The 13,677-nt window shown below is 42.4% G+C and overlaps 1 protein-coding gene across 1 annotated transcript in view; it reads right to left on the bottom strand.

Moving 5' to 3' along the window:
* The window catches only part of LOC122661658 (serine/threonine-protein kinase ATR), a 34,225-nt gene that overhangs the window by 9,641 nt on the left and 10,907 nt on the right, over positions 1 to 13,677 (bottom strand). The window contains exons 6-9 of the mRNA XM_043857132.1: positions 10,699 to 10,843; positions 9,999 to 10,565; positions 9,743 to 9,818; positions 9,032 to 9,344 (exon numbers count right to left, since the gene is read on the bottom strand). Coding sequence (XP_043713067.1) covers positions 9,032 to 9,344; positions 9,743 to 9,818; positions 9,999 to 10,565; positions 10,699 to 10,843 — 1,101 coding nt within the window. The remainder of the gene's footprint in view (positions 1 to 9,031; positions 9,345 to 9,742; positions 9,819 to 9,998; positions 10,566 to 10,698; positions 10,844 to 13,677) is intronic.

Genomic DNA, 13,677 nt, shown 5'->3' with positions numbered 1-13,677 from the left:
CGAAGTCAGACTGGGCTGGGTTTAAGCTGAGGCCTCAGGTTGAGCCAAGCCTCAATGAGCCTGACTATCATGTAGCTGAAGAGTGAAGGTATGCCTACTGTAATATATGTATAATATATTATTTGGGAAAATGTTCTCTGTGGGGGGAGGGGGGCGCAGGCCATGCCCAGACACAGTGGGGGCGAAATGACTGCCCCAGTCCCCATGAAAGACGAAAATCCTGCCCCCTGAGATGCCAGCACTTGCGCTCTCATTGGCTGCCACAGGCACGCAGCCCTTGCCCTCCCCAATATTATTATTAGTTAATAAATGAAAATTGGGGTTGTGGTGCAGTAGTTAAGTTTCTCACAAGCTTCTGTGAAGGCTTCACTTCGAGTCTTCTACCCTGGTCACACAATTGTTTTTTAACTGAGTTATATACATAAGTACACGGTAGGCTGACTACCCAGACCCAGACAGCATTTTGGTCTTGGTCTGGGTCTGGGCGGTGATGAGCCTAGATGGGCTGGGATTTCCCCGCCAAAGCAACAGTTGTTGAAGTGTCCAACCCAAAGGCTTAAGCTATTAGGTGGAGGAGCCCAACCAGTATATGAAGTCGATCAAGGTCCCAGATTTTTCCAATGTGGGATTATTCCCAACACTCCCTCTCACGTGTTGCCCCAGTTTTGGGTGGCAGCATACTTGGCATGTGTGGCCCTTGTCTTGAGTTGCCATACACTGATGCATTATTAACATAGTGGGCCTGATGGCTCTAATACCAAGTTGGAACAGACTTTAGAGAGAGATGAAAGTAGAACCAAAAAAGAAAGAAGTGAAGCAGAAACAATGGAGGGAGAAAAGAGTTGGAGAGAAGTTATCCTCTCCTTTATTTATTACTGACTAAGAAAAATAAAAAAATTATATGTTTACCCTTGTAAACTATGTTACTGCCCCCATATACAATTTACCTGTTTATACCCAGACTGCCTTCACTAACTAATCCGACACTAGCTAGGGTTGGCAGTTCAAGACCTCAAGCTGAACTAGTTTTTCAAAACCTAATTCAATGTACCTCAGTTGCACACCTGATAAGGATCAACTCTTCCTACCGTTAACGGTTTGACATTCAAGAATACACCTATAGAGTTCTTATATGTCAATGTTCAATTACTGAGTGAAATGCTTGTCCTTAAATGATCATCCTTTTCATAGCCTGAGGCCATAAACAACGTCATAATAAACACCATCTTAATGGATATGAAGAAAAGAACTTCAATATTTAATGTTATTTGTTTTAAGGCAAAAGAGGAGTCATTTCGGGAGAAAGAGTTGGAACTTAAGATAGATCGAATCTAGTAAGAGAGAAGAGATTTACAGCAAGAAGAAGAAGGAGAGACGAGAAGAGAAGAGGATGGGAGAATCGATTGTGTGTTGAGCTGTTCTCAACATACATATTACTTCATTAATAAAGTCTTCCAAATTACACAGATGTCCCTAGGGAGGTGAAAGAGAAATAAAACAAGAAAAGGAAAAATACAACTTGGTCATGTCTTATAACAGGACAATGACAGAACTACCCTTATACACGATATTCCAACAACTCTAACACTCCCCCTCAAGCTGGAGAATAAATGTCATACATTCCCAGCTTGCACAATAAGGTACTATATAGACTAGGAGTGAGACCCTTAGTGAAGATATCTGCTACTTGATCACCTGTCTTCACAAAAGGAGTACAAATGCACCCAGAATCCAGCTTCTCTTTGATGAAGTGACGATCAACCTCAATATGCTTGGTTCGATCATGTTGAACCGGATTATGGGCAATGCTTATAGCAGCTTTGATGACACAAGAAAGTCTCATTGGCCCTTCAGTTTCAAAACTAAAGTCTTGAAGAAGTCTCTTTAGCCATATAAGCTCACACACTCCATGAGCCATGGCCCTAAACTCAACCTCTGCACTGGATCTCGCTACAATTGGTTGTTTCTTACTCCTCCAGGTAACTAGATTACCACCCACAAAGGTACAGTATCCAGAAGTGGATCTCCTATCAGAGACTGAACCAGCCCAATCAGCATCTATGTAGCCTTCAATCTTCAAATGGTTATGCCTGGCAAATAGAAGACCTTTTCCTGGACAGGATTTCAAGTATCTAATGATGTGATACATTGCATACAGATGTCTACTCCTAGGAGCATGCATGAACTGACTCACCACCCCAACTGCATAGGAGATGTCTGGTCGAGTCAAGGAGAGACTTGCTTGCATCTATAAGAGAAAAACCACATTCATCACCAAGTTTATGATTCGGATCAATGGGGGAAGTGGCTGGTTTGCACCCCATCATCCCTGTCTCTTTCAGAAGATCCAAGACAAATTTCCTTTGGCAAATGTTGATTCCTTTCCTTGATCTAGATACTTCAATACCCAAGAAGTATTTCAAGAGTCCAAGGTCTTTGATCTCAAACTATTTAGCCAGATAAGACTTCAATCTGTTTATCTCAGCAACATCATTCCCAGTTACCACAATGTCATCAACATAGACAATGAGAGTTGTAACTGTACCATTACCTCTCCTGATAAACAAGGTGTGGTCAGCTTGACTCTGATAATACCCATTCTTTAGGATGGCTTGTCTAAATCTCTCAAACCAGGCCTTAGGAGACTGCTTGAGGCCATAGAGAGCTTTCTTCAAGAGACACACTTTCCCTTCAACTAAGGGACACTTAAAACCAGGTGGGGGCTGCATGTACACTTCTTCTGCTAAATCTCCATGAAGAAATGCATTCTTCACATCTAATTGGTACATTGGCCAGATGCAAGCAATGTCTGAGGAAATGGTGGCTCTGGAGAAGAACAATACTTGGACACTAGTTGATCTTCCCAGGGGGAGAGCTCCAATTGGATGCAGATGGGTTTATACAATCAAGTATAGATCCGAAAGAAGAACCCTGATTGAGTTATACTTGGCTACAAGGGCAAAAGTCTCCTGGTAGTCAATGCCATACACCTGACTATACCCTTTTGCAACCAGCCTAGCTTTGTATCTTTCCACTGTACCATCGGATCTATACTTGATTGTATAAACCCATCTGCATCCAACTAGAGTTCTCCCCCTGGGAAAATCAACTAGTGTCCAAGTATTGTTCTTCACCAGAGCCACCATTTCCTCAGACATTACTTGCATCCATTTTGGATCGGATAAGGCCTCTGTGACATTTTTGGAAATGAAAGAAGACTCAAGGGTAGTGGAAAAGAAAATACTTGTAGGAGAAATAGAGTCATAGGAAACAAACTGGGCTATGGGGTTAGTACAGGCTTTCTTCCCCTTTCTCATAGCAATGGGAAGATCTAATTCAGAAGGAGAAGTATTACCTGACTAAGGAGGATGAGACTGAGGATGTGGATCCAAACAGGGGTTTTGGTAGGGTTGCTTTCACTTCAACTCATACCATGGTTGCTTTCCTTTTCCCTTCAACAAGCATTCTCCTCTTATGAATACAACATCTTTGAATCTTATTCCCTAGTATTCTTTTTTTCTGCTAGCATCACCACCACTACTAGCATCAATATCAACAACACCATCAGCATCAGCAGCATCAACAACATCCACTTCTTTGTACTTTCCAATATCAAATAGGAATGAGAAAGTGGAGGTAAGCAAGGGAGATAAAAAAGGAATGACATCAGTATCCTGTTCACGAATTTTTATCGTCTATGATTCCCTGCCCGGTACGGTTCCTACAGTCCTCTAACAAGAGGGGGGTGGACCCCACCCGGGCATAGTGTTCGATCAGGGGGTAGAATGGTCATTTCGCCCCCCTTGTTAGAGAATTGTAGGAACTGTACCGAGCAGGTAACCGTAGGCGATAAAGGTCCAAGTCACTGCGAGTACTCTCCCCCTGAACAGGATGTTGAGGGGAAGAAAAGTAAGGGATAGAGTCAAAGAAGGTGACATCTTTGGAGAGATGTCATCTTCGAGAAGGGGGATGGTAGTACTTATACCTTTTGGTTGAATCAGAGTAGCCCAAGAAGATGCACTTGAGAGCTTTGGGATCAAGCTTGGTGCGGCCTGATTTGTTGATATGAACATAACAAACACAGCCAAAGACTTTTGGAGGCAAGGAGAAGACTGAGGATTAAGGAGAAAGAAGAGCCAGGGGAGATTTGGAGCCAAGGAGTGGAGTTGGCATCCGGTTAATGAAAAAGGCAGCGGTAAGAAGTGCATCAGACCAAAAAGTCTTAGGCACATGCATACCAAAAAGAAGACCCCTGGTGATTTCCAACAAGTGGCGGTTTTTTCTCTCAGCCACCCCATTTTATTGAGGGGTGTCAACACATGCCAATTGGTTGATTATGCCATGATTAGTAAAGAACTGGTGGAGCCCCCCATACATGTACTCACCCCCCTTATCAGATCTGACAATTTGGATTCGAATACCGAACTGAGTACTGATACGTTGATAAAAATCCTTAAAAGCATCACAAACATCACTCTTTTGTTTCAACAAAACAATCCAAGTAGACCTAGAATAGTCATCCACAAATGAAATAAAGTAACGAAATCCAAACAAAGAAGTAGTAGGAGAAGGCCCCCAAACATCAGCATGGACAAGAGGAAAAGGTGCAGTAGATCTATTAACATGATAAGGATAAGTTGTGCGACAATGTTTGGCAAAAATATAAGATTCACACTGAAAAACATAAGAAGGAAAAGAAATAAACAAGTAGGGTAACTGTCTCATCATAACAACAAAAGAGGGATGACCCAAACATTGATGCCAAAGCATTACAGACTCCAAAGTACTATGGTCACTCCGATCACAAACATAAGCTACAGCAGTAGATTGATTAGGTAACCGTGGTTCAAGAAGGTAGAGTCCTCATTTTTCAATCCCACTGCCAATAACCCTCTTTATCTCCAAATTCTGAAAAAGACAATAGGAAGGAAAGAAGGTGACACAACAATTTAAGGATTTGGTTAGGTGACTTACTGATAATAGGTTAATAGCAAAATCAGGAACACAAAGGGCAGACTTAAGGGAAATAGAAGGAATAACTCTCACATTACCCTTACCAGAGACAGAAGAAAGGGAACCATCAGCAACCCTTACCTTGTCCCGGCCAGAGCAAATGGAGTAGGAATCAGAATACCGTGACATACCAGTCATGTGATCAAAGGCTCCAGAGTCAATAATCCAGGTAGGTGCAGTAGAAGAAGCAGACGAGACCTGCAGAGCTGAGGCAGAAGTAGCTGACCCTCCAGAGGTAGAACCAATAGCTGACCCTCCAAGATGAGACATCAGCTGACGGAGGGCTGCAATATCATCTTGTGAGATGGAGTCAGGAGCAGGCTTAGGTCCAGATGTCTCAAACTCAGATGTCATTGAGTGAGCCCTAGCTCCCCCTCGCTTGCCTCCACGGGCACTAGATGAACCACCACGCATACCAGGGGGCTGCCTATGAAGATCCCAACACCTGTCCTTGGTGTGTCCAAGCTTTCCACAGTAATCACATTTAAACCTCTCACGGTGATCTCCACGAGTTGGCCCTTGGCCTTTTCCCCCACTTTTCCAGTCTCTGTGGGAACTACAAACAAGAGTAGATCTCTCTGTTGATGGTGCAATATCCATAGTTGTTCTCTTGGTTTTTGTTAAAAAATGCATTTATCCACCCAAATCATACCTTTGGCATATACCCATAACCACTTTGGACGATAATGGTATTCTCTAATAGGCCATTTCTTCCTTTTCCATTACCCTTAGCACCTTTTTTGGAAAATTTTGGATATTATGCTTTTGCCCTATCACTTACATCATCTCTGTTATGTCCACGTGTACTACTACACGTGAGGGGGAGATTATGTACAGTACACCTGCAGACATTGTAGAAGCAGAACTTGTAGGAACACTTGGTGCAAAATATAGAAGATCAGAGTTTCCACCATTGCCATTGGGTAACTCCTTTGTTATTGGGTTGAGTTTGCCGTAAGGGGGAGATTGAAGTATTAAAGTATTGAAGATGTTTGGTTATTGCCTGCCTATATGAGGTTCTACAGTTGGGTTGATCATTTCTGCTGCTTGATTTATTTGTTTCCGCTGTTTGCTGTCCTAGTTGCTTATCTTCAAAACTATCAGTCAGAGATTCATCACTAGACAGCTGTTGAAGATTGGTGAAAGTTTGCTGATCAAGTCTGCCCAAGTTTTGAAGATCTATTTTTCAGGTTCTTGAAGGTTTATTTGGGAGCTTGCATTCATCTGTCAAGCTGGATTCTGCTGTAACTTAGTTTCTTTCCATTTTGTTCAAGTTGGGCATTAGTACCTTGTATGCGCCAACTTGAGGAGCAGTGTTTGCATTATTATGGAGTTCTTTTTTTCTTTTTAGTTCAAGCTGGATCTTCTTTCTGTACTTATTTGTATAATCCAGCTTGAGGGGGAATGTTGAAATATGTAATCTAGAATACTGTGGGGGTATTCTGATCCTTTTGGGGTAATTTTATTCATATGTTATTAAGTTTAAGTCGGTTATGTGGGTTTTAGTCCCACATCGCCTATTTCAGTCCTTTTGTAATTCCCCCTCTATTATAAATAGAGGGGCTTACCTATCAATGAATCTAAGTCATTCCATTCTCTCATTCTCTCTTTCTAACCCACGATTCTGCCAACATGGTATCAGAGCAGGCAGGGGTCACGGTATTGAGTCCCCCTGGGAGCGGGCAGGTATTAAAAAATGCATTTATCCACCTGTGTCCACCTTTGGATAGTCCGCCGTGTTAGAGCTCATGTATGATATACTACATGGTCGGCCTTTCAGAGGAAGCGGTTCCAACAGTTTCCTCACTTTGCAAGTAGCTGCACACTTCATACAGATATGGAAAGGGAGATCTCCCGAAGATTAGCAAGCGAAGAGGCTCATATTCTAGGTTAATACCACCAAGCAAAATAAGGATCCTTTCCTTTTCGTGGCTCCTGTAGACCTTTGCCTCATCATCAGAATTGGATAGTTAGAGGTTTTTATAGTGATCATATTCCTCCCACAAGCTGATTACAGTGTTGTAGTAGTCAGATATACTCCTATCACCCTGTTACATATGGATGATTTTTTGGAGGATTTGATACACTTTTGTTGCATCACCAACTCTATCAAAAACCTTGGAGACACTGTCCCAGATATCTTTGGCAGTCTCATTACTCATAAACCTTCTACCTATCTCAGGTTTCATGGAGAAAATCAGCCAAGACATAACAGTGGAGTTCTCAGTCTCCCACTTGAGATAGCCTGGATCAGTTATAGCAGGAGCTGTGATAGACCCAGTAATGTATCCCAACTTTCCCCTACTGCGTAGGAACAACTTCACAGAACGGGACCAATCCAAGTAGTTGGTATTATCCAATTTCACAACAGACATTTGAGCGTTGGGATTGTCAAAGGAAGCCATAGTGGGGACACCACTAGCCGGAAGTGGTCCACTGGTTTCAGAATCAGCCCCAAACATAGTAGACATGGTACCAAAATACTCAACAAAACAGATTGGTGTCTTGCACAACTGGGGAGTAACCTCTACCCACACACAAGCAAGAAAACCAGCAAACAAAGGAAGCAATACACTGCCCAAGCAGGTAAATCCTGAAGGAGAACTTAAATCAAATACCTTGAGTGCATCTCATAACCATCCAATGTGTTGGCTGCCAACAACGGGAAACAACAAGTAGCAGCCCAGCTAACAAGTAACCCGAAAGCACATCCTTGATGAAAAAATACAACTAACACTCAAAAAAGACTTTGGTTCCATTCCACAATAGCCAAAGACATCAGCAATTAATAGGAACCATCTCTCCCATTACAGCCAATAAAAACTCAACAAGAAGAGAAACCAGAATCTGTCAATACCTGGGAAGCACCGATGAGTTGAGCTAAGCTCCTCAATCTGCTCCTTTCAATAACCAAGCTGTTGGGGGTCTGCAAGAAGGCCTGCAGGCGATTCAAATGCCTCCGTCCTCATCACAAATAGTGAAGAGATGAGAGAGAGAGATGAGCAGAATGGTCTACAGGCTGGCGGTAATGCTCTGTCCAGCTTCTAGGGCTTCAAATACACTTTGCGAGCTAGGAATGTCTCTCCATTGTTGTTGAGTTGAAGGATACAGCTCCAAAGAATGTAGTATGTGTGATTTTTCACATAGTATAACCTCCAATGGAACCCTCTACCTTTCTAGGGTTCCAAGAAGAGGTGGAGAGGACAGCCAAATCTTAGTCGACTCTCAAACCAGTGAAAGAACCGCTCTAATACCAAGTTGGAACCTAAAGATAGATCGAATCTAGTAAGAGGGAAGAGAAGAGGATGGGAGAATCGATTGTGTGAGTTGAGTTGTTCTCAACACACATATTACTTCATTAATAAAGTCTTCCAAATTACACAGACCTCCCTAGGGAGGTAAAGAGAAATAAAACAAGAAAAGAAAAAATACAACTTGGTCATGTCTTATAACAGGACAATGACAGAACTACCCTTATACAAGATATTCTAACAACTCTAACAGAAAGGTAAGGTGGAGACTGATTGGAAGATCAAACATTTTGTTTTTTGGGGCTCTGCTATTGTGCTAACTGCTACCTGGAAGGAACTCAGTAAATGAGTGACTGAAGGAGACAAATAACATAGAAAATGCCATGTCAGACTAAAATATCGAGGCTTTTCACTATTTATCTGTTTTACCTTGCCTAGAGGCAGATTGAAAGATAAATAGAACAAAAAGGTCAAGTAATTCTAAATAGAAGTAGAAGATAATGATTTGCTTTTGCCAACAATCCTCTTCTATCCTTTTCAATGATACATTTTCATAGATGCTTTCAAGTTAATTGTGCAGTTTTGGAACTTCAATTACCACTGTCTGCATGGTAAATACAAAAAAGAAATTCAATAACAAGTACAATTTTCAATCTCAGAATTTTACTTTCAAAGCATACAACATATTATTAATAGCTTCCTAGTAATTCTTCTTGATTTAATCTTGAATCTTGACCAAGGATCGTGTATTATAATGATTCACTTACTCTAGCCTTCTGAAGATATCAGCCAGGAGACCAAGACCTGACCAGATGACAATCATTGGCATAGAAATAACAGCTTCAACTCTAACCTCTTCAACTTCATCATGAAGAGCCAAATCCAAGACCTCAAGATCTCTTTCACAATTTAATCTAATTCCAATTTTGGAAAGAACTTGAATAGAAAAACACTTTGTCTTCCAAAGATGATGAGCTTGTGCAACGACATGAGAATGGGTCCATGGAAGCTTTAGCACATTTGTAAGATCCACATCAAGCCCTGTGTTTCTGAAAAGCTTATTCTCCAACGGGAGGGAACCTTAACAAATTTTTTTTAAAAAAAAAAGGACTTCAGAAAGCAGTCCATTATCAGCATCATCATCATCGTTATTGTATTAATATCATGATCATCAAAACAAGTTTTCCCTTATTATTGTAACCCTTATAACTAATTAAGAGTCTAATCTTGAGAAACTCTCATTTGATGTTTAGAAAAAAGAGGGAGGGGGGAGGAAGAAATTGCTTAAATATCATTTTTTGGAACAAAAATAAATATTTTCCTATTTATTTTTCATTTTTTGAAAATTCAAAATAAAAGGTCTAGGGATTGTTGAAAAATAACAAGATGGTTTCAGAGTTTTAATTAAAAGAATGAGTCGTTAACTGCATCCCGACAACTTCAAGTCATCTAGGAACAAAATGAAGGGTTAGTCTTACTTTGCAAAAGCAATATGCTATGTACTGCTTCCAAATAAATGGATAAATCAAACGTAACTGAACTTCTTTCCTTTGTCTGCAAGAAAAGTTTACCAATTTAATGAAAAATAAAAGTGGAACAAATTCTTCATCATCAAGAAATAGAAGGTGAGGACATTAACATACTTATTTTATACCAAACCCACAAAAAAAAAATTCACTTAGAAATTAAAAAAAAATAACAATATATTAAAGAATAACAGCAAACCTTCTTAACCTGCTTAAATATCCAAGGAATCCAAGCAGACATTTGCTGAAAGATGCAAAGTGAAAGACTGGTATGTGGGAAGTTGCAAAAGGCAAGGCAAAGCATGCTAAGACTTGTAATTGCAATTTCTGGTCTCAAACAGTTAGTTTTAGTGCTGTTAGGTTTTAGAAGGTCAACATATGAAAGAAGTGATCCCTGCATATAATCTGCAAACTCTTTGTTTCCTTCACAAGTAAATATAGAAGTAGGCTCATCTGATGTCAGAACATTAGCATTGCAAACCAGTGTTCCCTCGTCTATTTTTTGGCACTTAACCTTCAAATTTTCCAGGCCCTTAGCAGGCCTCTTCTCTCCAACCCTTGAGCTCTCAATTCCTCCACTTGGAGCCCCCACACTACCATTATTAATCACTCCACCAACTCGATCAGGACCAAGTATACCTATGGCTACTCGTATGCAATCTATCAAAGCCAAGCAAGGTTCTGCAAAACAGAGCATGTTGACTAGGGTTTCTGGCCTCCATATATGAGGGGGGCAGGTTTTGGCTATCCTTATATATGCACTACACATTGCAACCTGCAAAAATCAAAGCAATCATTAACCTCCTCAAGGAACTGATTTCTCAACTTGGATCAACTACACAGGAGCAGACAGAAATGTGCTATGTTAAAAAACATTTCTCTAATATACAAACAATGTGCCCACTTACCCTAAGTTCAGGGCTGTCAGTGCTCTGTATTGATTTAGGAAAAACACTGATTATATCTCCAGCTGTGAACTCAACAACATCATCCGGACAACTAGAGTGCAGTGCATGAAGGCAAGTGCCCATGGAGGAATCATAAACGATGCTTCTGCAACTTTAGCCCATTAGTGACATGGAAAGGGAAAATGGAAAGACAAACTAGCTCCATTAAAATACTTTTTGTAAGCACTAGCGGCACATAAGTATATCGCCACAGCAGTATAACAACAGGAAAAACAGACCATAGAGGGACCCACCACACAACAGGTACCAATAGATACATCTCCCAAGTGAAATCTTTGTCCCATTAGACAATTATAATCATCTGATTTATAAAATCTCTTAAGGACGATCAGATAACAGGAGAAAGACATAGAACTCAACTAAGCCTTATCCTGATCAATTGGGGTTAGCTACGCAATTTAGTTCTGCACCTCTACTCAGTGTCATTTCTTACATTAAATCATGAGCAGACTTCTCTCATTACTTCAACTGAAGTCATTTTGGCCCTTCCCTCCTTTTAACAACTTCAACTTGCACCATCTCTCCTCATTGGAGCACTAATTGGTAAAGACTGCAGGTGATGGCCCCAATGATTTAAGTGGGAGATGAACTCAAGCTGGACTAAATAGAAAATTAGGGTTCTGATCAGGAATAACAATCAATCATATGTTAAGAAGAAAGGCATATAAAACTAAATTAAAGGGCCAGAATAATGTGACAAGAATCTGAACAGCAGAACCTACTTAATAGTTAGTACTTAATCTGAGTGAATATATAAACAAAGCTTTTAATGAAACTAAGTTCTTTCCAAGACATTGAACACAAATGTGAAGGCAGCGCAAGCATTAATAATTGGGAAGGCAGAAGTTTGCAAAAATTCTGTTTCAGCTTTGCTGCCATGGCTGCTGCTGTTTAGCTCCTTTGTGAGTATTCCTTGTGGGCAATATCAAGAAGACCTTGTGAGTCATATCAAGGTGGAAGGGATTGGTGGGCTCCGATTGACTCCTTGCATCTATTAAGATCAGGAGGTCCAGAAAAAACTAAGTACATGAGGGACTCTCAAACTAGAATCGATGGGAGTAATTATGAGAGCTCGTTGATTGGTTAAATGCCGTATTAAACGCTCCAGCTACGATGAGTTCTCCTCTTCGGCTCCGGCCAAACCTGCTGTTTTGATCCCTTTCCCTTCCTCTGTCATGCCGTCTTCTTCTTCCATGCCATCTCCCCCTCCACCTGCTATTCCCTTGCCTCTGCAGCCTGCTTCATGGAGTTCTCTGGTTGCTCCGGTGGCTGGTTCTCAGCCCGATGGTCTCCCTCTCCATTTCGTTGCTCCTGCCTCTGTTGGCTCTTCTAAGGTTGCTCTCTGCTCGCCTGATCTTCTCGCTTCTGAAGCAAAGCTCTGGAAGAACTGTCTGGTTGGTCACTTCCTTGGTTCCAGACCTCCGTTTCACACTGTTAAGCTGTCCCTCTCCAAGCAATGGAGGCCGCAGGGTTCCCTAGAGTCCTTCCTTTTGGATAACGGCTTCTTCATCTTCAAATTTTCTGCTGACTCTGATAAGACTCGTGCCCTTGAGGGTGGGCCTTGGCTTGTTGGTAGAAACCTATCTTCTTGCGCCAGTGGCATCGTCACCTCCATCTCCGGCAAGTTGATCCTACCTCCATCCCACTCTGGGTAACTCTTCCGAGACTTCCCCTGCATTACTGGTGCACTGATGGTCTCAGTTTGTTGGCTCTGTCTTGGGCACTCCTCTCTTCTCCGATGAGAACTCGGCGCAAAGACAGACTTGCCTAGGCTCGGATTTGTGTAGAGGTTTCAGCTGCTGAACCCCTCCCTTCTTTTATCACGGTTAAGGAGGGAGAGGATTTCTCCTTTGAACAAGAGCTCCATTATGAATGGAAGCCTCCACATTACGAGGTCTCCAAGATGTTTGGCCACGGCTCTCAGCTCTGCACTCCCTTGGGCCAGCCCTCTTTCCCAGCTCCTGCTACTATCGAAGGTGAGCCATCTGGCCCTCCTCCCTCTGCCGTTGCTGGAGGGCCTTCGAACCAGTCTCCCCCTACTGCCGTCGGTGTGGTGCCAGGAGCTCAATCAGGTGTAAGGACTTTCCGCTCGGCAACCCGAGGAAGACCTAAAACAGGCTCCGTCATCGGAATCTTCGTCAGAAAGAGAATGGCCAGTTGATTCAACCGAGCCAGCAGGCTTTCTCCACTGACTTGAATAGATTCAGTGTGCTTGCCGCTGACGATGATGCAGAAGCTTCTGTCCCTGACTCGTGCCCCGAAAAGCTCTCCTTTGATGTTATCTCCAGAAGCAGATCGAGGATGTCACAAGATTCCCCCCAAGAACCTTCCTTTTCTGGCTCTCCTGGCGCTTCTGCCTCTATAGCTGCTCTGATGTCATCAACCTTGGCATTTTGCTCTGCAACCATGACTGGCCCCCTGCCTTCGCTTTCGTCTCAAGGTACCCCTGTGACAGCTTTGCCTTTGGATGTTAGCTTGACGAAGACTGCTTTATGCCTTCCATCTGTGGGCCCCTCCTCCTTTGGCTCTTGTGACCCCACGTGGTCCCCCTGGTCAAATCCTCCCTTCAGGCTCGAACCGTTCTGCCTCTTGGCTCAGCCCCTTCTCCTTAAGTGACCCATCTTCTTCTCTCTCGGGTTCACGGGTCTCAAACCAACCCGCACCTCCCAACCCACTTGGTACTTCGTCTCCTCCACCCAACAAGTCCGCCCTCCTCTCTCCACTTCCTCGAAGTTCTCTTTTGCCTTTAAACAATCATGCTTCCCCCCTCCATTGCTCCTACCACCGGCGTCACCGCAGTGAAACCGATCAAGGTCTGTCTTGTCCAGGCTCTGTGAGCCATTGCTGCCCCTTCCCTCCCTTTCCAAATGAATGGTCTTTCCTCTCTAATTACACCCATCACCCAAATGGTAGAATCTG

This window comes from Telopea speciosissima, chromosome 5 (assembly GCF_018873765.1).
Source record: "Telopea speciosissima isolate NSW1024214 ecotype Mountain lineage chromosome 5, Tspe_v1, whole genome shotgun sequence".
Lineage (NCBI taxonomy): Eukaryota > Viridiplantae > Streptophyta > Magnoliopsida > Proteales > Proteaceae > Telopea > Telopea speciosissima.
The sequence above is the reverse complement of the archived record's forward strand: the minus strand, read 5'-3'. Positions and strand labels throughout refer to the sequence as shown.